The sequence below is a fragment of the Elephas maximus genome, chromosome 24, assembly GCF_024166365.1.
Source record: "Elephas maximus indicus isolate mEleMax1 chromosome 24, mEleMax1 primary haplotype, whole genome shotgun sequence".
NCBI classification, from domain to species: Eukaryota; Metazoa; Chordata; class Mammalia; order Proboscidea; family Elephantidae; genus Elephas; species Elephas maximus.
In genome coordinates this window covers 24,186,794-24,211,385 of record NC_064842.1, presented here as the reverse complement: position 1 = coordinate 24,211,385, position 24,592 = coordinate 24,186,794, and the positions used below count along the sequence as shown (strand labels likewise).

At 40.5% G+C, this 24,592-nt stretch overlaps 1 protein-coding gene and 1 long non-coding RNA gene across 11 annotated transcripts in view; one reads left to right on the top strand and one right to left on the bottom strand.

The window, feature by feature from the left end:
• Positions 1–18,981, top strand: part of CHRM3 (cholinergic receptor muscarinic 3) — a 552,731-nt gene extending 533,750 nt beyond the window's left edge. For 9 of the 10 annotated variants that reach the window (XM_049868508.1, XM_049868510.1, XM_049868502.1 and 6 more), the window contains one exon: positions 15,827–18,981. In XM_049868508.1, coding sequence (XP_049724465.1) covers positions 15,846–17,618 — 1,773 coding nt within the window. In that variant the 5' untranslated portion in view covers positions 15,827–15,845 and the 3' untranslated portion in view covers positions 17,619–18,981. Of the gene's footprint in view, positions 1–10,392; positions 10,505–15,826 lie in introns of all 10 variants that reach the window. The other variant, XM_049868501.1, reaches the window with a different exon arrangement.
• A 262-nt stretch (positions 18,982–19,243) lies between these two features.
• LOC126066972 (uncharacterized) overlaps positions 19,244–24,592 on the bottom strand; it is a 32,535-nt gene continuing 27,186 nt past the window's right edge. The window contains exon 3 of the long non-coding RNA XR_007515296.1: positions 19,244–19,431. This is a non-coding gene — a long non-coding RNA (uncharacterized LOC126066972). The remainder of the gene's footprint in view (positions 19,432–24,592) is intronic.

Here is a 24,592-nt window from a genome sequence, read left to right as displayed (position 1 = left end):
TGGTCTTTTTGTGTGAACTTGAATTGTGTTCTACATTTTTTTCCCTGCCCTGCCCTGGACCCTGTACTGTAATCCTTCTCAAACCAGTCAGTGGTGGTAGCAAGGCACCATCTAGTTCTCCTGGGCTCAGGCTGGTGGAGACTGTGATTCATGTTGTCCATTAGTCCTTTGGACTAATATTTTCCTTGAGCCTTTGGTTTTCTACATTATCCTTTGTTCCAAAAGTGCTGGGACCAATAGATATATCTTAGATCGTCTCACCATAAGCTTTTAGGACCCCAAATGCTACTCACCAAAGTAGGATGTAGAACATTTTCTTCATCAACTGTTATACCAGCTGACCTAGATGTCCCCCTATACCATGGTCCCTAGCCTTTAGCCCCAGTAACTCAGTCCCTCAAGGTATTTGGATGTGTCTAGGAAGCTTTTATGACTTTGCCTTGGACCAAGTTGTGCTAACCTTCCCTATATTTTGTGTTGTCTTTCCCTTCAACAAAGTTAACACTTGTCTACTATCTAATTAGAGATTTCACCTCCCAACCCCTCCCTTCCCTACTAACCATCTGAGATTTTTTTTTTTCTGTGTGTAAACCTTTTCTTGAGTTTTTATAATGTTGGTCTCATACAATATTTGTCCTTTTGTGATTGACTTATTTCATTCAGCATAATGCCTTCCAGATTCGTCCACGTTGCAAGATGTTTCACAGATTCATCATTGTTCTTTATTGTTGCATAGTATTCCATTGTGTGTATGTACCATAATTTTTTATCTATTCATCTGTTGATGGACACTTAGGTTGTTTCCATCTTTATGCTATTGTGAATAATGCTGCAGTGAACATGGGTGTGCATGTGTCTGTTCATTTGATGGCTCTTATTTCTCTAAGATGTATTCGTAGGGATGGGATTGCTGGATTGTATAGTACTTCTAGTTCTAGCTTTTTAAGGAGGTGCCATATCGTTTTCCATAGCGGTTGTAACATTTTTACATTCCCATCAGCAGCACCTAAGAGTTCCAGTCTTCCCACAACCTCTTCAACATTTGTTATTTTCTGTTTTTTGATTAATGTCAGTAATGCTGGGGTGAGATGGTATCTCATTGTAGTTTTGATTTGCATTTCTATAATGGGTAAGGATCGTGAACCTTTCCTCACGTGTCTGTTAGCCACCTGAATGTCCTCTTTGGTGAAGGGTCTGTTCGATTCCTTTGCCCATTTTTTAACTTTGGGTTATTTGTCTTTTTGTTGTTGAGGTGTTGAAGCATTCTATAGATTTTAGAGATTTTGTCATAGCCAAATTTTTTTTTTCCCAGTCTGTAGGTCCTCTTTTTTACTCTTTTGGTGAAGCCTTTTAATGAGCAAAAAAAAAACCTGTTGCCATCGAGTTGATTCTGACTCATAGTGACCCTATAGGACAGAGTAGAACTGCCCCATAGTGTTTCCAAGGAGCACTTGGTGGATTTGAACTGTGGACCTTTTTTGGTTAACAGCCATCGCTCTTAATCACTGCGCCACCAGGGTTTCCTTCAACGAGTTGTAAGCATTTAATTTTAAGGAGCTCCCAGTTGTATAGTTTCTCTTCTGTGTTTGTGCATTGTTAGTTATGGGTTGTATTGTATTTATGCCATGTATCAGGGCCCCTAGTGTTGTCCCTATTTTTTCTTCCATGATCTTTATTGTTTAGGTTTTATATTAAGGTCTTTTATCCATTTTGAGTTAGTTGTTGTGTATGGTATGAGATAGGGGTCCTGTTACATTTTTTTTATACATGGGCATAGTTGCACCGACATGCTTTATTAAAAGACTATCTTTTTCTCCATTTAATGGACTTCGGTCCTTTGTCAAAGCTTAGCTGACCATAGGTGGATGGATTTACATCTGGGTTGTCAATTCTATTTCATTCGTCTATGTTTCTGTTCTTGTGCCAGTACTAGCTTGTTTTGACTACCATGACTGTATAGTAGGTTCTAAGATCAGGTAGTGTGAGGCCTCCTACTTTGCTTTTTTCTTCAGTAATGCTTTGCTTTTTCAGAGACTCTTTTCTTTCCATTTAAAGTTAATAATTAGTTTTTCCTTCTCATTAAAGAATGCTGTTGGTATTTGGGTAGGGATTGCATTATATATGTAGATCACTTTGGGTAGGATTGACATTTTCACAATGTTGAGTCTTCCTATCCATGAGCATGGTATGTTTTTCCATTTATGTAAGTCTCTTTTGGTTTATTGCAATAGTGTTTCGTAGTTTTCTTTGTATAGTCTTTTTAAGTCCCTGGTGAGATTTATTCCTAAGTATTTTAGCTTTTTAATGGCAATTATAAGTTGTATTTTTCTCCTAATTTCCTTTTCACAGTTCTCTTTGTTGGTGTACAGCAATTGTCTTAGGCTGGGCTCTCTAGAGAAGCAAAACCAATAAAGCATAAAATATATAGAGATAGAGATTTATATCAAGGCTCATGCAATTGTAGAGGCTGGAACGTCCCAAGTCCATGGATCAGGATAGAGGCTTCTCTTGATTCACGTAGCTGCAGGGGCTGTCAAGCCCAAGACCAGCAGGCCAGAGAGCAGGGCTCTTGCTCACAGGCTGTGAAGATAGATGAATCCCAAGATTGGCAGGCAAGACCACAAAGCTTCTGATTCACGTGGCTGCAGGGGCTGGCAAACCCAAGATCAGCAGGTTGAAAAGTGGGGCTTCTGCTCACAGCCTGTGAAGATCAACGAATCCCAAGATTGGCAGATAAGCTGATAGCTTATCTATCAAGAACCGGATGTTAGATGAACAGGAGACAGCTGCAGGAGTGAGCAAAAAAGCCAGAACATCTGCTTGTATATGGATGCAGGTCACAACCCCAAGGAAACTCCCTTTCAACTGATTGGCTACTCACAGCAGATTCTATCATGGGAGTGATCACCTATAAACACTGAGAATCATGGCCCAGCCAAGTTGACACACAATCTTAACCATCACGGCAATCCAACTGATTTTGTATGTTGATCTTGTATCCTGCTACTCTGCTGAATCTTTCTATTAATTCTAGTAGTTTTTTTGTGGAAGCTTTGGGATTCTCTACATATACGATCATATCATCTGTGAATAAGGATAGTTTTACTTCTCCTTTCCAATATTTGGATGCCCTTTATTTCTTTTTCTTGTGTTTTTGCTCTAGCTAGGACTTCCAGCACAATGTTAAATAAGAGTGGTGATAAAGTATCTTATTCCTGTTCTTAGGTGAAAGCTTTCAACTTGTCTCCAGTAAGAATGATGTTGGCTGTTGGTTTTGTATAGATGCCCTTTATTATGCTGAGAAATTTCCTTTCCTTCCTATTTTATTGAGAGTTTTTATCAGGAATGGTTGTTGGACTTTATCAAATGCCTTTTCTCTGTCGATTGAGATGATCATGTGATTCTTTTCTTTTGTTCTGTTTGTGTGGTAGATTATGTTGATCAATTTTCTCATGTTGAACCAACCTTGCATACCTGGTATGAATCCCACTTGGTAATGTGTATTATTATTATTATTTTTATATGATGCTGAATTCTATTGGCTAGGATTTTGTTGAGAAGTTTTGCATCTATATTCATAAGAGATATTGGTCTGTAATTTTCTTCTTTTTTTTTTTTTTTGTGGTGTCTTTGCCTTGCTTTGGTATCAGAATTATACTTCCTTCATAGAGTGAATTTGGGAGTATTCCTTCCTTTTCTATGCTCTGAAATAGTTTGAGTAGTACTGATGTGAGCTCTTCTCTGAATGTTTGGTAGAATTCTTCAGTGAAGTCAACTGGACCAGAGCTTTTTTTTTTTTTTTTGCTGGGAGTTTTTAAATTATCTCTTCAATCTCTTCTCTTGTTATGGGTCTGTTCAGATTTTCTATCTCAGCTTGTGTTAGCTTAGGTAGGAAGTGTGTGTCTAGAAATCTGTCCATTTCTTCTAGGTTCTCAAGTTTGTTGGAGTACAGTTTTTCACAGTATTCTGTTAAGATCATTTTTCATTTCAGTTTGGTCTGTTATAATGTCCCCCATCTCATTTCTCGTTTCCTCTCCTCTTTTGCTTTTGTAAGCTTGGCCAATGGTTTGTCAATTTTATTGGCCTTTCCAAAAAACCACTTTTGGTCTTGTTGATTCTATCATTTTTCTTTTCTCTATTTCATTTATTTCTGCTATAATTTTTATTATTTCCATTCTTCTGGTGATTGTGGGCTTCTTTTGCTGTTCTCTTTCTATTTGATCAAGTTGTAGGGCTAACATTTTGATTTTGACTTGTTCTTATTTTTTGATGTGTGCATTTTTTGCTGTAAATTGACCGCTGAGAACTGTGTTTGTTGTGTTCCAACAGTTTTGGTATGATGTGATTTCACTGTCATTTGATTCTAGGGATTTTTTTAATTCTTTTTTTTTTTCCCCCCTCTTACTCAGTTGTTTTTAAGCAAGATGTTGTTCAATTTCCATGTATTTGATTCTTTTTTCCTTGCTCTTCCAGTTATTGATTTCTACATTTATGGTGTTGTGATCTGAGATAATGCTTTGTATTATATCAATGTTTTAGATTTTATTGAGGGTTGCTTTGTGGCCTAAAATATAATCTATTCTGGAGAATGTTCCATGTGCATTGGGAAAGAATGTATATTTTGCTGCTGTTGGGAGAAGTGTTCTATATATGAGGTCAAGTTGGTTGATTTTGGCCTTTAGATCTTCTGTATCTTTGTTGAGTTTCTGTCTAGATATTCTGTCCTTCACCAAGAGTTGTGTGTTGACCGCTCCTATTTCGATTTCTCTTTTCAGTGCTGTTAGTTGGTTTTATGTATTTTAGAGCCCTGTTATTGGGTGTGTACATATTTATTAAGGTTATATGTTCTTGGTGGATTGTCCCTTTAATCATTATATAATGTCCTTCCTTATATTTATGGTTGATTTTACCTTAAATTCTATTTTATCTGAGATTAGTATTACCATTTATGCCCTTTTTTGGTTACTGTTTGCATGATTTTTTTTTCCATTATTTTATTTTTAATGTATTTATGTCTTTGTTTCTAAAATGTGTTTCTTGTAGACAGCACATGGATGGGTCATTCTTTTTTATGCATTCTTCCACTCTCTGTCTCTTTACAGGTAAATTTAAGCCTTTTACGTTCTGTGTGATTATCAGTAGATTTGAGTTTATTGCTCTCATATTGTTGTGCCTTTTGTGTGTGTGTGTGGTGCTGATGTTTCCTCTGATCCTCTTACTTTTCTATGCTGAGTTCCTTTTGTTTGTGGATTTTCTTTTCTTTTGTTATTACAGAATTTATGTTTGCTGAGACTTCGTGTTTTTCTTCTTTTTCATTCTGATGAGTAGGTTTTTTAACTTTCTTTGTAGTTCCTTTGAAATTTATCTTTATCTTCCTAAGTTTGAACCAGTTTTTTTATTATTTGATATCGCCTTGACTTTGTCTCCATTTTAAAGTTCATTTATTCCCCCTTTTATTTTTTTGATGTTCTTATCATTTAAGGTTGATGTCTCTGTTTCCCTGTTTTAAGTCTTTTAGCTTTGTTTTATTACCGAGAGTTCTTTTCCTAGGTTGGTATCTGGCTGATGCTATCTATCCTGTGTCCTAGACTCTGGTTGTTATCTAATGTTATTGGTTCTCTAAACAAATGACTCTAGTATTTCTTGCAAGTTTTTTTTTTTTTTTTTTTACAGATTCCTTTAACTTCTGTTTATCTGGAAATGTCCTAATTTCACCATTGTGTTTGAGAGAGAGTTTTGCAGAATATATTATTTTTGGTTGGCAGTTTATTTTTTTCTTTTGAGATTTTATATATGTCATCCCATTCCCTTCTTGCCTGCATGGTTTCTGCCAAGTAATAAGCTTAGTCTTATTGTTTCATTTTTGTAAGTGGCTTTTTGTTTTCCTCAAGCTGCTCTCAGGATTCTTTCTTTGTCTTTGGTTTTGGCAAGTGTGATTATGATATGTCTTGGTGACTTTCTTTTGAGGTCTATCCTATGTGGGGTTTGTTGAGCTTCTTGGATGGTCAGTTTTTGTCTTTCATAATATTTGGGAAGTTTTATGCCAGCAAATTTTCAACAATCTTCTCTGTGTTTTCCTATTTCTCCTCCTGTTTTGGCATTCCGATTTCATGCAGATTTTTGCTTTTAATTGTGTTCCACGTAATTCTTAGGTTTTCTTCATTCTTTTCTCTGATTTTTCCTCAAAGTGACATCCATGGATTTGTCTTCAATCTCATTAATTCTGTCTTCCATTGTTTCAAATTGGCTCCTAAACCCTTCTATTAAATTGTCCATTTCTGAAATTTTGTTATCTCTTGGATTTCTAGTTGCTGTTTTTGTATGCTCTCTAATCGTTTGTTTATTTTGATGTGTTGTTTTTGAATTATTTTCCTGAATTCTATTGGTTTATCTGTGTTTTCCATGATTTTGTCTTTTTTTTTCCTTGGATTTGTCTGTGTTTTCCTTGATCTCTTTCCTAATCTGTTAGAGAACCCTAAATATTAGTCTTTTGAATTTCATGCCAGGTAGTTCCACTGCCTTTTCTTCTACCAGAAGTTCATTTGATTATTTTGGTCACTTTCTAGAGCCATCTTGTCCTGCTTTGTAATATGTTTTGATATTGTCTTCTGTCTTTGAGACACTAAGGTATTATTTTCATTATTTATTGACTTTATGTTTGTTTGTTTCATCCTGCTTCTTTGTTTTGTTTTCACATGTCAGGGTGGGTGAGACAGGCGTGCTTTGCTGCTTGCTCATCTGTAGACATGATAACTCTCACCACCCTGTCTGAGTAAGCAGGGCAGCAGCAGGCGGGGTGAGCCTACTTTGCTGTACACTGGTTTTGCAAGGTTGCTTAGGGCAGACTGGGTGGGCATTGTCTGCCTCCTAATATTGGTCCAGGAGTGTGGGAGCTTTCATAGCCCCTCACCAGATAAGTGGGGTGTTGGACAGGGAGTGTGGTATAGGCATGCTTTCCTCTATTCAGCAGCTGGTTGAGTGGCAGGAGGGGAAGGGCAGTGCAGGCCTGGTGCAGCAATGGACCTGAGCCAGGGACCCTCTAGCCATGGTGGTGTGGCAAGGACTGGCAGGAAGGGGGATGGAGTATGGAGCTCAGTGGGGGGAACAAAGGAAAGAAAAGAGAAAGAAAAAAAGGGGGAACAGCCAGTGGGTGGGGGTAGGGCGGACCTGGGGACTTGCGAAGGTGGGGAGGTGGCGTTGGGGCTACGTGGAAGGGAAAGAAAATAAATAAGATAAAAAATGGCATGACAGGGCTGGCAGGTGGGGGCAGGTGGGACCTACGGCAGCAGTGGGCCAGCAGCTCTCTACGTGCAGTGGTGCAATGAGGCTTGGTAGGAAGGGGTAGAGGTGGCATACAGAGCTAGGTGGGAGGGAGAAAAAAAGGTAGAAAAGGGAAAAAGAAAAGAAAAAAATGGCACAGTGAGAACCATCAGGTGGGGGTGGGGTGGACCCAGGGTGACAGTGGGCTGTTGCCTCTCTAGCCAAGGCAGCACAGTGTGGCCCATTGGGAGTGGATAGAGGTAGGATACTGGGCTAGGTGGGAGGGAGAAAGAAAAGGAGGAAAGGGAAAAATAAGTGAAATAAAAATAAAATAGCACAGCGGGAGCTAGCGGGAGGACCTGGGCTGGCAGCAGGCCAGTAGCTCTCTACCTGCAGTGGCATGGCATAGCTCAGTGGGAAGGGGTAGAGGTAGGATACGGGGCTAGGTGGGCAGGATAAAGAAAAAGAAAGGGAAAAAAAGAGAAAGAAAAGGCATGGCAGGTGGGGAGGGTGAGAGTAGGATGGACCCAGGCTGATGGTGGGCCGATGTCTGTCTAGCATTGTCCAGCCAGAGCAGCACAGCATGGCCCAGCAGGAAGGGATAGAGATGAGGTATGGGCTAGAAGTAAGGGATATAGAAAAAGAGGAAAGGGGGAAAAAATGGCATGGCAGGAGTTGGCAAGCAGGAGTAGAGCAGAGCCAGGCTGGCAGCACGCCAGTAGCTCTCTAGCTAAGATGGCTCAGCTAGGCCTATCGGGAGGGGTGGAGGTGGAGTATGGAGCAGAAGGGTGAGGTGTGGGAAAACGTGTTTCTCTGGTTATGGGTGTGCTGTCTCCTGTCGGGAGCTCTGCGAAGTTGCCTTCTTGTACTCCCTGTCCAGGGTCATTGATGGCTATGCTCCAAAATGGTGACGCTGTACCATGTTAGTTGGTAGAGAACCTCCATTCATTATCTCTCCTCATTATCTGTTTTCCTTCAGTTTCTTCTAGTCAGTGTTTGACCTATTTCTTTATCCCTTCATTTGATGCTTAGGGTTCCAGGATTGATGTTTGTGTTTGTTTTTCTTAGTTTTTTGGGTCTTTGTGACAAGAGGGATGGCATGATGTGTCTGTCTAGGGCACCATGTTGGCTTTGCCTCAATAGTGTATTGATATTGATGATGACAAGTATGTTAGTCAGCATTCTTTCAGTTGCAGGTGACAGAAACCTGTCTCAAGTCTCCCAGCAACAAAGGAAATCTGTTGGCTTACATAACTGGCTTCAGGAACGACTAGATGTAGGGCTTCAAAATCACAATCATCACACACTCTCTGTCTCTCACATTCTTTCCTATCCATAAAAGAGCTGCCACAAAATTCAAACAATGGAAAAGGAAACTTAGCTACTGTGTCTAGGAATATTTGGAGTAAAGTAAATGTTGGGAAGGTAAAGGCTATTCAGAGAGTATATAAGAAATTATCAAGGATCTGGTACAAGAAAAAGGGCAATACTTGAATAAGGGTGACCATGTAAAGAAGACAAAAGTAGCACTTATCTGAGCATCTACAGTAGTAGACATTGGAGAGGCATCCTAGATTCCCCAATTAAAAAAAAAAAAAAACCCACTGCCATCGAGTCAATTCTGACTAATAGTATAGTGGTTATTAACCTCAGAGATAGGAGGTTGAACCGACATGCCTGACTGAAGACGAGTCTGTTCTAATCCATCTACATAGTTGCAGGTGGGGATGAGGGAGGTATCAGGGCAAATACCTTTGGAAGTATTGTAAACTGGGACCTGGGTGGAAAGAGAAAGGACAGATGGATCTTATAAATATAAATATCTTGGAAGAAACCATGTTTTTATCAACCAAGTGCAACTGAGTATCCCAAACAGTATGTAGCACTCTCCAAAGTACCTGAGACGAAGTCTAGCCATCCTCACTTCTAAGGAGCATTCTGGCTGTACTTCTTCCAAGCCATATTTGTTGGGTCTTCTGGCTGTCCATGGTACATTCAATGTTCTTCACCAACTCCATAATTCAAATGCATCAATTCTTCTTTGGTCTTCCTCATTCATTGTCCAGCTTTCACATGCATATGAGGCAATTGAAAATACCGTGATTTGAGTTAGGCACACCTTAGTCCTCAAAGTGATATCGCAGGTTGTTAAAGAGTCTCCCTCCAATCCGGATGCTCTATCCTTCTTCCTATAGTCCAGCTTCTCAGATTTTTTGCTCTGCATACAGATTGAATAAGTATGGTGAAATGATACAACCCTCACACACACCTTTCTTGACTTTAAACCACACAGTATCCCCTTGTATTCGAACGACTGCCTCTTCGTCTATGTACAGGTTCCACATGAGCACAATTAAGTGTTCTGGAGTTCCCATTCTTTGCGCCGTTATCCATAATTTGTTATGATCCACACAGTCGAATGCCTATACATAGTCAATAAAACACAGGTACACATCTTTCTGGTATTCTCTGCTTTCTGCCAAGGTCCATCTGACATGAGCAATGATACCTCTCGTTTCACGACCACTTCTGAATCTGGCTTGAATTTATGGCATTTCCCTGTGGATATACTGCTGCAATGTTTTGAATTATCTTCAGCAAAATTTTACTTTCCTATGATATTGTTTAATAATTTCCGCACTTTGTTGGATCACCTTTCTTTGGAATGGGCACACATGTGGATCTCTTCTAGTCAGTCAGCTAGGGAGCTGTCTTCTAAATTTCTTGACATAGACACATGTGCACTTCCAACTTGGCATCCCTTTGTTGAAACATCTCAATCGGTATTGTATCAATTCCTGGAGCTTTGTTTCTTGCCAATGCCTTCAGTGCAGCTTGTACTTCTTCCTTCAGTACTATTCATTTTTAATCATACACTACCTCCTGAAATGGTTGAACGTCAACAGAATGTTTTTGGTAGAGTAACTCTGTGGACTCCTTCCATCTTTTTTTTTTTAATTTTAATTTGTGATTCCCCCCCTAAAAAAAATTTTGTGACATTGGTTGCAATCCCCACAATGTGTCAGTACTCTCCCTCTTTCCCTTTCCACCCTGCGCAGGTGTTGCCCATTGGTGTCATGTATTTGATGGAACTAAGAAGCACATTCCTCACATGTGTTATTTGTCTTATAGGCCTGTCTGAACATTGACTGAAAGGTGGACGTCCAGAGTGGCTTCAGTTCTGAGTTAGCAGGGTGTCCCAGGGGCCATAGTCTTGGGGATTCCTCCAGTCTGTGTCAGACCAGTAAGTCTGATATTTTTTTCTGAATTTGAATTTTGTTCTACATTTTTCTTCCTCTTTGCCTGAGACCCTCTATTGTGATCCCTGTCAGAGAGGTCCGTGGTGATAGCCAGGCACCATCTAGTTCATCTGGGCTCAGGCTGAGGGAAGTGTAGTTCATGTGGTCCATTAGTCCTCTGAACTAATATTTTCTTTGTATCTTTGGTTTTCTTCATTCTACTTTGCTTCGGTTGGGATGGGACCAATAGATATGTCTTAGATGGCTGCTCACAAACTCTTAAAGCCTCAGACGCTACTCCCCAGAGTAGGATGTAGAACATTTTCTTTATGAACTGTGTTATGCCAGCTGACCTAGATGTCCCCCAATACTATGGTCCCCAGCCCTCAGCCTCAGTAACTCAGTCCCTCAAGGTGTTTGGATGTGTCTAAGAGGCTTCTATGACTTTGCCTTGGTAAAGTTGTGCTGACTTCCCCTATATGGTATGTTGTCTTTCCCTTCACCAAAGTTAACACTTTTCTGCTATCTAGTTAGTGATTTTACTTCCCCACCCCACCCGTCCCTCTTAACCATCTGTCATGGATTAAATTGTGTCCCCCAAAAATATGTGTCAACTTGGTTAGGCCATGATTCCCAGTATTGTGTGGTTGTCCTCCATTTTGTGGTTGTAATTTTATGTTAAAGAGGATTAGGGTGGGATTGTAACACCACGCTTACCCAGGTCACATCTCTGATCCAATGTAAAGGAAGTTTCCCTGAGGTGTGGCCTGCACCACCTTTTATCTCTCAAGAGATAAAAAGGAAAGGGAAGCGAGCAGAGAGGGGGACCTCATACCACCAAGAAAGCAGCATCAGAAGCAGAGTGTATCCTTTGGACCCAGGGTCCCTGTACCTGAGAAGCTCCTTGACCAGGGGAAGAAGATTGAGGACAAGGACCTTTCTCCAGAGCCGACAGAGAAAGAAAAGCTTCCCCTGGAGCCAACACCCTGGATTTATACTTCTAGCCTACTGTACTGTGAGGAAATAAATTTCTCTTTGTTAAAGCCACCCACTTGTGGTATTTTTGTTACAGCAGCACTAGATGACTAAGACACTATCTAAGACTGTTTTTCTTCTACATGTAAACCTTTTCTCGGGTTTTTATAGTAGTGGTCTCACATAATATTTGTCCTTTTGTGATTGACTTATTTCACTCAGCATAATGCCCTCCAGATTCATCCATGTTGTGAGATGTTTCCTGGATTCATCATTGTTCTTTATCGTTTTCTTCTTCTTTTGATCCTTCCTTCCTCATTCAGTTTTTTGCCCATAGAATCCCTCAGTATTGCAACTCAAGGCTTGAATTTTTTCTTCAGTTCTTTCAGCTTGAGAAATGCCAGCCTTGTTCTTTGCTTTTGGTTTTCTAACTCCAGGTATCTGCATATTTCCTTGTCTTCTCCAGCCATCCTTTGAAATCTTCTGTTCAGCTCTTTTACTTCATCATTTCTTCCATTTGCTTTAGATACTCTACGTTCAAGAGCAAGTTTCAGAGTCTCTTCTAACATCCATTTTGGTCTTTTCTGTCTTTCACCTCTTTTAATGAACTTTTTCTTTCTTAATGTATGATGTCGTTGATGTCATTCCACAATTCATCTGGTCTTCAGTCACTAGTGTTCAATGTGTCAAATCTATCCTTGAGATGGTCTCTAAAATCAGGTGGGAAATACTCAAGGTGATACTCTAGCTCTCGTGGACTTGTTCTAATTTTCTTCAACTTCACCTTGAACTTGCATATGAGCAGTTGATGGTCTGTTCCACACTTGGCCCCTGGCCTTATTCTGACTGATGATATTGAGCTTTTCCATCGTCTCCACAGATGTAGTCAAATGGATTCCTGGGTATCCCATCCTGCAAAGTCTCCGTGTATAGTCTCTGTGTTGTTGGAAAAAAAGGTATTTGCAATGAATAAGTTGTTGCTCTTGGAAAATTCTGTCATGCAATCTCTGGCATCATTTCTGTCGTCAAGGCTGTATTTTCCAACTACTGATCCTCCTTCTTTGTGTCCAATTTTCACATTATTAATGCATCTCCATTGCATGTTTGATCAATTTCTGATGGGAAGAAGTTGGTAAAAATCTTTAATTTCTTCATCTTTTTTTTTTTGGCCTTACTGGTTGGTGTGCAAATTTTAATAATAATCGTATCAACTAGTCTTCCTTTTTGGAGTATGGCTAGTATCCTATCGCTGACACCATTATACTTCAGGATAGATTTTGAAATGTTCTTTTGGACGATGAATTCAATGCCATTCCTATTCAAGCTATCATTCCTGACATAGTAGACCACGTGATTGTCCAATTCAAAATGGCCAATACCAGTCCATTTCAACCCACTAATGCCTAGAATATCAATCTTTACGGGTTCCATTTCATTTTTGATGACTTCCAATTATCCTAGATTCCTACTTTATACATTCCCAATTGTTAATGGATGTTTGTAGCTGTTTCTTTCCATTTTGAGTTGTACCACATCAGCAAATGAAGGTCTTGAAAGCTTTACTCCATCCATATCATTATGGCCAACTCTGCTTTGAGGAGACTGCTCTTCCTCAATCATATTTTGTGTGCCTTTAACCCTGGTGGTGTAGTGGTTAAGTGCTATGGCTGCTAATCAAAAGGTTGGCAGTTCGAATCCTCCAGGCACTCCTTGGAAACTCTACGGGGCAGTTCTACTCTGTCCTATAGGGTCACTATGAGTCGGAATCGACTCAAAGGCAGTGGGTGGGTTCAACCTGAGAGGCTCATCTTCCAGCATTATATCAAATGATTGCTATTTGTAAGGTTTTCACTGGCCAGTTTTTTTCCAAAAGTAGATCACCAGGTCCTTCTTCTTAGTCTGTCTTAATTTGGAAGCTCTGGTAAAATCTGCCCACTATTGGTGACTCAGCATCAGTGCAGCGCACAAGCCACCACTGTATGACAAACTGACAGGCAAGTGGTGGTTTTATTTTGGTGTGTTTGTGTGCTGCTAAATTGCCTTTCAAATGCCAATTTACACTTGAACCAAGACCATGAAGTCGACTATTTCCCTCACATCACCATTAACACTGGATGTATTAAATCATTTAAATTGTTGCCAGTCTTTTATGTGAGAAAGGGTATCTCGTTAACTTTTAAATATACGCCAATTCCAATGTAAACAGGTGCATAATTATTTTTAAACCAATTAGGAAAGGCTAGTTATATCCAAAGGAGCCCTGGTAGCACAGTAGTTAAACGCTCGGCTGCTAGCCAAAAGTTTAGCAGTTCAACCCCACCAGCCCCTTCCCAGGAGAAAGATGTGGCAGTCCACTTTTGCAAAAATTACAGCCTTGGAAACCCTGAGGAGCAGTTCTACCCTGTTATATGGGTTCACCATGAGTCAAAATAGACTCGACGGCAATGGGACTGGGTTTAGTGGTATCCAACACCTGAAAAGAGTTCGTGGAAAAGCCATGTAACATTACAGTTAAAAATGGGGGCTCTGGGGTCAGATTGATGGGTTTGAATCTCTGCCTCCCCTCCCCCACTTGTTAACTGGGGCCCTTAGCAAATTACTTAACTTTCTGTGTCCCAATTTCCTGTCACATATGGATAATTTTAAAGATTCAGTGACATTATACATAGAAAGCATTTTCACAATGTGTACCACACACTAAGTATCCAATAAATATTCTCTGTTATCATTTACTATTCACTAAATTTAAATTTAGCATCCAGCAACCTGGTAGCCAAAGCAAAGTAAGTTCACTGTTTGATAAAAGAATAATAACTAATAATAGCAAACACTTATATAGCACTTAGAATGTGCTAGCGCTGTCCTAAATACATATATTAAAACATTTTGATGAAACAAAGTTTCTTTGACCACTTATTGAATTCTAGGAGGAACTTATCAATAATTTATTCCAGTATACAGAAAGTTTCCATTCCCATTTTTCCAGTGAGGAAACTAGGCTCAAAAGAGGTTTAAAAATACCCAAGAGTCCACCTCCAGCAAGTGGTCGAACTTAGGTTTGAGCCTAGACCTTTCGGATACCAGCATCTTCCAATCACACATAAGGCCTTTCCAAAAGCTCCTTGTGAATTTGCCTGCACTGCTGCAAGAGAGTCTATAGCATGCAACATCTGAAGGCTTCAGCTAAGACCCTTGTCGTGTGCATGTGTATACATATTTATACGTAAAAATTTGCAATTGTAGATGGTTTTTAACCAAGAGCATAAAAACAACAGGATTATTCTAATTAGATTTTTGCTATGTAGAATGGTACTCCTTATGGAATAATTTACTAAATAGAGCTCACAGCAATTGGTGATGTGAGAATTCCTGGGCCAGTAGTCTCCTGGAAGCACAACCCAACAACACCAAGAGGATGGTACGGTCACGCCAAGGCTGGCAGTGACACCATGGGGTCTCGCTGGTGACACATTAACTGTAATGCTTCTTAGTTGTTTCTACATTTTGGCATCAAGTATTTGAAAGGACTAATGGCAGTTTTGTTGCTGTTTGTGTTCAACTGTATGTGTATGTGTAATGTGCTAAAAGTAAAAATTACTTTTTTTCATTACTAGAGTTAAAATATCTAAATATAAGCAATAATCAAACCTGTTCAAACACTCCAAAATACTCTGGTAGCAGTTCTTCTGCGTGTTACCAAGCATGTCTTGTAGACAGTTATATTACCAGCCATTACAGGGAATCAGTGCATTACTTTTGTATCCTTGTTTTAAGGAGTTCTTATTGGGTTTGTTTTATCATTTGTTTTAAAGAGAATTTGCATCTGTGCTTTAATGTAAATTGATTTGCACTCATTTTTCCCCTTGATCTGAGTTGGCATTGCTCGTTCCAGTGAGGCTTACATGGCTGATACTGCTTTACAGTTGGGTAGGTCTGAAACCTAGAATAGGTAAATACCTGGATGGATAAAATACTAATGCATAAAATTAATGTAGAACGTAGTGTGATGATAAAGCTGTATTAGATAAGTATCGTATAAGTATCTAATATTTCCTCCTTTACAAAATTAGGAAGATTTTGCTTGATCACAGCATTATGAAAATGTGAAAGAAGCACTGTACATATCCAATGTTTGCCACAAACTAATTATGCTACTTTGAACAAATTCATTTCTGCTTGCCCTACTCTCTTCAATTTTATAATAAATTAGAGAATGGACTTGATTATTTGGGGCGTCTTAGAGATCAGCACCCTATAACAGATTTTCCATGCCTTTTAAAGTATGCAATGTAAAGGACACTTCAAATTAAGGCCAAAACTTCGCTAACTCCTTCTTTTCTCTCTTTCCCCAGACTATGTCAGAGAGTCACAATGACCTTGCACAACAATAGTACAGCCTCGCCTTTGTTTCCGAACATCAGCTCTTCCTGGATACATGGCCCCTCGGACACAGGACTGCCCCCAGGAACAGTCACTCATTTTGGCAGCTACAACATTTCTCGGGCAGCTGGGAATTTCTCCTCTCCAAATGTCACCACCAGTGACCCTCTGGGAGGCCACACCGTCTGGCAAGTGGTCTTCATTGCATTCTTAACGGGCTCCCTGGCCTTGGTGACCATCATTGGCAACATCCTAGTCATAGTGTCATTTAAGGTCAACAAGCAACTGAAGACAGTCAATAACTACTTCCTCTTAAGCCTGGCCTGTGCAGACCTGATTATTGGGGTCATTTCAATGAATCTGTTTACTACCTACATCATTATGAATCGATGGGCTTTAGGGAACTTGGCCTGTGACCTCTGGCTTTCCATTGACTATGTGGCTAGCAATGCCTCAGTCATGAATCTTCTGGTCATTAGCTTTGACAGGTACTTTTCTATCACAAGGCCACTCACGTACCGAGCCAAACGAACCACAAAAAGAGCCGGTGTGATGATCGGTTTGGCTTGGGTCATCTCTTTTATCCTTTGGGCTCCCGCCATCTTGTTCTGGCAATACTTTGTTGGGAAGAGGACTGTGCCCCCAGGGGAGTGTTTCATTCAGTTCCTCAGTGAGCCCACCATTACCTTTGGCACGGCCATTGCTGCCTTTTATATGCCTGTCACCATTATGACTATTTTATATTGGAGGATCTATAAGGAAACTGAAAAACGTACCAAAGAGCTTGCTGGGCTGCAAGCCTCTGGGACAGAAGCAGAGACAGAAAACTTTGTCCACCCCACAGGCAGCTCTCGAAGCTGCAGCAGCTATGAGCTTCAACAGCAAAGCATGAAACGCTCAGCCAAGAGGAAGTACGGCCGCTGCCACTTCTGGTTCACAACCAAGAGCTGGAAGCCCAGTGCTGAACAGATGGACCAAGACCACAGCAGCAGTGACAGCTGGAACAACAATGACGCTGCTGCCTCCCTGGAAAACTCCGCCTCTTCCGATGAGGAGGACATTGGCTCCGAGACAAGAGCCATCTACTCTATCGTGCTCAAGCTTCCAGGTCACAGCACCATCCTCAACTCCACCAAATTACCCTCATCAGACAACCTGCAGGTGCCTGAGGAGGAGCTGGTGAAGGCAGACTTGGAGAGGAAAGCCAGCAAGCTGCAGGCCCAGAAGAGCATGGAGGATGGAGGCAGTTTCCAGAAAAGCTTCTCTAAGCTTCCCATCCAGTTAGAGTCAGCCGTGGACACAGCCAAGACCTCTGATGACAGCTCCTCAGTGGGAAAGACCACGGCCACTCTACCTCTGTCCTTCAAAGAAGCGACTCTGGCCAAGAGGTTCGCTCTGAAGACCAGGAGTCAGATCACTAAACGGAAAAGAATGTCCCTCATCAAGGAGAAGAAGGCAGCCCAGACCCTCAGTGCGATCTTACTTGCCTTCATCATCACCTGGACCCCGTACAACATCATGGTTCTGGTGAACACCTTCTGTGACAGCTGCATCCCCAAAGCCTATTGGAACCTAGGCTACTGGCTGTGCTACATCAACAGCACCGTGAACCCGGTGTGCTATGCACTGTGCAACAAGACATTCAGAACCACGTTCAAGATGCTGCTGCTGTGCCAATGTGACAAGAGGAAGAGGCGCAAGCAGCAGTACCAGCAAAGACAGTCCGTCATTTTCCACAAGCGTGTGCCCGAGCAGGCCTTGTAGAACTCGGTTTTAACAATAGCAGTGACCAAACGCACACACAAACCCACACACCTTAGGAAGGAGTAAGGCGAGGGTGGGGGTGATTTCTGGTGGTGATAAAACAGTGTTATCACCCAGATGTGAAAGAAGCTGCCTGTTTACCGATCCTTTGAATAAACCAATTTTAATATAAAAAGTCAAATACAAATTCAGCAAAAAAATTACATACTACTGAATATAAAGACATTTATTATGAAATAGACTTTAAGTGTTTTTTCCTTAAAGAGGAAGAAAAAAAATTGCTTCACAGCAATGATACACCCAAATTGACCTGCCTGGGTCTTTTCATTCACATGAGCTCTGGAATCTCAGATGAGCATAGCTAGCTGGCCCAGTGGCCACCTTCTTTCCAAGGATCCCCAAAGTGTTGGTCCAGACCCCACGTGGAACCCAGCAGGCTAGTGGATCCATGGTTCTGAAATTATTTCCTGCGTTGCAAAGCTGAAACTTCATGTCCCAATACAGCTTCCTGTCTTCTCTTTGGTGTGTTGTTAAACTCTCTTTGTGGACTTGATTCTTGCAAAGTACTGTTTTGTGCAGTTCAAGTTTCGTACAAATAAAAATACATAAGTATATATATATGTGTGAGTTTCGCACGCACACACATAGTGTATATAATATACTGGGAACACTGAACTGACAAATTATCACTGCAGTATATGCTTCCAGTCCTTTGGTAACTGAAGTTCTCTAGGATCCTAATATGACATAAAAGTGAAATAAACCCAGTTTTATGTTTTTGAAACTGGAGGTGTTGTCAACAAACCACCCTGGGGAGTTTTCTATACAGAGCAGCCAGGCCTTCCTGGGAGGTCTCTGTAGAGCAGACAGGCTCAAAAGCCAGGTTCAGCACTGTGGTATGACCAGAACCCGAGTGTAAGCAAGCTCCTTTGTTGATGTCTTCCTCAACAAAGCTAAAGCGGGGCCCTGCTAAGCTCAAAGAATCACAGCCACGTGTTTGAATTTAATAGTCCAAATCTGAATATGTTTCAAAACAAAATTTCTGTTACCTACACCGCTTGAAACTTAATAATAGTGTCACGTTTGAATGTCATTACACAGCAATATATATGGCAAGACGAAAGAAAAATTGTGAGCAGGGGATAAAGGAGAACACGGTATTCGAGGTCTTGCTACCTGGAACCTTCTAAAAGAAAAAAGGGCTTAAACCTTTGTAGCAGAGCCATGGCCACTGCTTTCTGGTGTTCACCCAGGAGTAGGTGGGGTTTGTGAAGTGACATGGCCTTTGAAGAAAGGACTACACTTTGATTTCCTGACGTTTTGGAAAATAATTTTGTGTTATCCTTTGAACTGACCAAAATGATCCATGTTGTACTTGGGGGGGAGGGGCTGGGATGCTGCTGTTATGTCATCGTTGCTGCTGTAGTTGTTGAGATTCTTTCTTTTCTTTTCGCTGGGGCTGTGCGGGGAGGGGGTGGGGAGGGAGGTGGGAGGGCTGCAGAGACACCCTTGCCTTTGTACAGGGCCTTGGTGTCTGAACCCAGAGCTGGGGTAAAAGCTGCTTTTGTATTCAGTGTGAGGTGGTGTTTACAGATGACCTTGACAACAGTGGAAGTGTACTCAGTGGTGTCTGTGTATCTGAACTATTTAATTTCGTGTTATGTTTATATGAAGAAATATTTATGCATACTTCACCAAGTGTTTATTTAATGTTGATAAATATTACTCTTCAGTCTTCAGCCGTGGTGTCCTTTTAAAGTGACCTTCAAGGTCCACTTGAACGATGAATAGAGCATATTGAGCTTTCATGTGGCTAAGAAGAGGAAAAAAAAAAGTCATCCCCTTGGCATCAGCGAGCGTCTACTTTCTAGGTAGTAGAAAGCCAACTGTAACATCAACACAAATTTAAAAACCAGTCTTTAGTTAAACCTGATGCGAACTGAACAAAAGAACCCTCCACCATTGTGTTTGAAATCACGTTACAAGGAAAACAAGCAAATTTGCGAAATTAAGTTTTTTTTTTTTGGCCCACATTCAACCAAAGAACAATAAAAACCAGAGACTCTTTTCTAAAGTGTATAACAAACTAAAGAATGGTATGTTATCCACCTGCGAAACGTCTAGTAAGCAACTGCTCTATCTATATTTTATTATTCAAGTTGGCCTGGCACTAATAAATATGTGAATGCTTATTAACGGTCTCCCGGTACTTCAGTAATTCCCATCCTTTCTGAGACTCTTGCCCTCCCTCCCTCCCAAAAGGACGGACTGCTTGCTGCATTTTTTAAAAACCATTAGAGAGAATTAAGTTTGAGAAATGGAGAAACCCTGAGCTTTGGCGGGGCCACAATTCTACATAAAATTTCTACATAAGCATAATTATCTCCTGACCCTTGTCCTTGTATGATCCTGACAATGGCAGAAAAGAAACAAACCAAGATTTCTGGCTCTCCTTTTGTGTTTCTGGTTTTATTATAGGGTGTTTTTAAGCCTCTTAGGAATGAAAGTTGCTTTTAAATAGTATTGGCTAATAGGACTATTGATTGTGTTTATAGAAAGTTTTGTCCAACACTTGGGTCATTTTCACAGAAGGAAAATAAGCAAAACAGATTCTTTTGAATGTAAAGAATTTAAAATTGTATTGATGAGGTAGCAAGTGTTTATGACTAGACACTAGTTATATATGGATTTCTCCCTGGGACTGAAGAAGGTGCTCGGTATTTACGTAAGATCAAAAAGTCTTTATTCCCAATTGGGAATCAAATGGTTTTATTCCATATGAATGAGGTTTTCAGAGCTTTCAAGATTATTTTCTTTAATTGAAAGAGCAAAATAATCAAAGCTGAAATAAACCACGCATGTAGAGTCTTTCTCTCCCTCCCTCTCCCTTTCTATCTTTCTCTTTCTCTCTCTCTCACGCACATACACACATCAGTCATCCATTCTTTGTTTTCCAGGTTTTGCCAGAAGGAGTGGGGATGTGAGCTGCTTGCCCCCTATATCCCCTGGCCTTGCTCTCCTCTGCCTATCTCCTACGTGAATCACCCTTTGCCTCTAAAGCCCTACCTTGGCTCTCAAAATAAGTTCCAATTCTGTTGACTCGCTTACAATAGTCCTAGACGCTAACAAAGAAAAAAACATAAGCATTAGAAGCTGCAGTGGCTAAAGAGCTAGAAGGTCTGTTGGTTTTCTCTGTTCACCTCCTGTGTTGCAGATGTGCAAGTCTCATGGCTCCAAGAGGAGTGGGCACCCCTTTGCATAAGCGAGGGAAGTAGGAGGGCAGAACTCTGATGCAAAGTCAGCAGCCTCAGTTCTGCCGCAAGGGTGGAAGAGTGATGCTTAGTGGAGAAGCCTGACGTAGGTCATAGTGAGATAAAGAAGGAGCCCTGGGATCATGTGGGTGTCCTATACTTGCCTAAATATAGATGATTCAAAAATGAGGGCATACAGTGACAAATTAGACAGTCTGTCATTAGTAACTTCAGAGGACAAGTGAAAAAAATCACAGGCTGGTCAAAGAAGCACTGGGCTTAGAACAGCCTCCCTGAGTTCTGACCCAGTTCTTTCACCATCTAGTTATATGTCTTCAAGTATGCATATCACTTTACCTTAAACTTTCTAAACTATTGCTAAACTGTTGCTTGGTTTAACGATGACTTCAGGGAATACTTTTGGTTTAAGGTTTAAAGATTATCTCAGGGTAATAGTTTCAGGTGTGTAGCCAGCCTCCATGGCTCCAGAAAGTCTAAAGTCCATGAGGATTTTAAATTCTGTTGTACATTTTTCCCCCTTTTGATCAGAATGCTTCTATGGAATCTTTGATCAAAATGTTCAGTAATGACAACAAGGCATCATCCAGCTATTCTGGTGCATGGCAGAGGAGGCAATTATTCATGGAGGCAATTAGCCATGCATTCCATATTCTCCTCCTATTCCTCACTCTCCTTCCTCCTCTTTTGCTCCAGGTGAATAGAGAGAAATTGTTGTGCCTTGGGTGGCCACTTGCAAGCTCTTAAGACCCCAAGCACTACGAAACAAACTACAAGGTAGAACAGAAGCAGCGAACACATTATTATGTCATTTAACTGGGAGGTTCCATGAAACCATGACCCTAAACCCCCATACCAAGGAACCAAGTCCCATGAGGTGTTTGCATGTACATAAGCGGCCTCAGCAGCTACTCTTCTTTTTGTTGTTGTTGTTGTAAATATATCTACCACACAACTTTTGCCAATTCAACTTTTTACAGGTATACAATTTATTGATGGCAGTTATAATAATCACCTGTGCAACCCTACCCTTAATCAATGCGAGTTTTCTCCTCCCCCTCGCCTCCCCCCGTGGTAACCACTAATAAACTTTGGCATCTATAAATTTGCCTTTTCTTGTCTTTTTATATAAATGAGGTCCCACCGTGGTAACCACAAATAAACTTTGGCATCTATAAATTTGCCTTTTTATATAAATGAGGTCATACAATATTTGTCCCTTTGTGATTGGCTTATTTTACTCGGCAGAATGTCTTCAAGCTTCACCCATACCGTAGCATGTATCAAGACCTCATTTCTCCTACTGACTGATTAGATAGGAACCTTAGGGGGCAGTGAGTTTATGTTAATGAGGGAGGAACAATTCAGAAAAGGAGGGTGAGAATGGTTGCACAACTCAAAGAATGTAATCAATGTCACTAAATTGTATGGGTAGAAACTGTTGAATTGGTGTATGTTTTGCTGTGTGTATTCTCAACAACAAGATAAATAAAATTTAGAAAAAAAATTATTTATCTGTTATATTTCAACACAACAAAATCTAAGGAATGCTCACAATTCATTGGTAACCCAAGAATTGTTTCAAATACCACTCTGATCTGGAAGCAATCACTTGAGATCTGACACCCTTATTAAGAGTTGCTGAATAGGGGTGTTCGCTTTGCTTTTACAATGGCATCTCTTGTAATAGGACTTAGTACAGAGTACAGCACTCAAAACAAATATTCTTTCTTCATCCTAAGCAACCCAACTTCTACTACCTCCTCTGAAAAAGTATTTTTCTCAAACGTAAAGGGCAACAAACTTGGTTAAACAGTGTCAGTTTCAGCCCCAAACAGGCTCAAGGACAATGTCACCATATCCCCTCTACAAATGTAAGTCAAACTCTTTCTTCTTTTGTTTCCAAGACTCTATTTTATAAATATCCAGACTCTACCAGCATTAGTGCTATGTCAGGAAATGTATTCCAAACCTAAGAGACAGGTTCCAGGGACGGCAACCTAGGGCTCTTTAGAACTGGAGAATTCCATTTTCTTTTTCTGGCTCCAGTGCTACTGGCTGAGAAAGGAGGCTTGTGTTGAGATAATGAAAATGAATAATGAAGAGCAAGTCCATAAAATGACTATATTCAGTGTAAGTCTATAGCTGCACGATGTTTTGTTGGCTGTCTTGAAAATGGGAAAATGTTAGTATTATTGCATTACAATGTACATTACATTCACAGCCTCACGCATGTAGACAATGATGTACTTGGATACATGGAAGGGGACATCCAAAGGTTTTCGTACAACAGTAAACCTGTTTTTTTTAAACCTGTGGTCGCTCCAGTGGAACCACAGAAACTCATCACAGAGTTCTGACCCTACCAACTTGGCCTGGGCTGGGACCACCCCAAATAATCACCCAGAGAGCCAGTTACTTACACCTTAGTTGCACAAGACATTCTACGTAAAAGGTAAACAGAAAAGGAGGCCATACTCTCAATTGCAACAAAGTGTTAATAAAACTTTCCTTGCCCAAATTAGAATCCATTAGCCCAAGAAGGAGCCCTGGTGGCACAATGGTTAATCACTAGGCTGCAAACTGAAAGGTTAGCACTTTGAGGCCACCTAGCTGCTCCATGGGAGAAAGACCTGGCAATCTGCTCCTGTAAAGATTATAGCCCAGAAAACCCTAAGGGGAAATTCTGCTCTGCCACATGGACCAGAATCTACTTAATGGCACATAACAACTCTATTTTAAACTTAAAAGATTATCTACAAATTATAAATGTTTATTATTATTACTTCATGAAGTCCAAAATACTTAGCAAATCCGTAGTTCACATACCAAATCTCAAGCTATTTTATCCTGTATTATGTAAGTTCTTAAAGATAAAAAATGAGTCTTATTCATCTCTCTGTACCCTGGGGTTGGCACGATGTCAGCGCCAGTTGTTGTTGTTAGTTGCCATCAAGTCAATTCTGGCTCATGGTGACCCCTGCATGCAAAATAGAACAGTGCTCATAGAGTTTTCAAGGATGTGACTTTTCAGGAGCAAATCACCAGGCCTATCTTCCAAGGTGCCTCTGGGTGCGTTCGAACCACCAACACCAACTTCGTAGCTAGTAGTCCAATGCATAACCATTTGTGCCACCCAGGGACTCCAATATTGTTGAATGTTTAATAGCCTCCTCATTAATTAACATAAGAAATATGTGTCAAAAATATGTACACTTCAACATGTACTACTGTGTAATACAGTGTGTATACTGCTGCTACTGTAGTCAGGAGTCATTCAGCCAGAAAAAAAACCTAATGGAAACATGGCTTATAAGTAGGATGCTCACCTAATAAAATAGTGCTAAGTAATAAGGGGAAATATTTTAAATATATATGAAGTAGTAAATATGTAATTTAGAGTCCAGAAAAGGAAAAAAAAAAGTTTTACTCTGTAAAATTAATGGAAACTTTTTACTATTGATCAGCAAGGAGAAACTCTACCTGGTTGTCCCTGCTGGCCTGAGCAGAGAAGTATTGGGAGGGCCTGGAGAGTCCATAAACATAAGGTGTTTGCACAAGCTGAGATCTGTAGTTTGGCTTAAAACATCCTTGCATGTAGTTTTGCTTGGCATGGAAAGTTAAGAGAGTATCCATTCACCTGTTCTGCAAGCAATGAAACAAAAGCCCTTTCTTATATTCATTCCTCATCAAGTACGTGGTCAT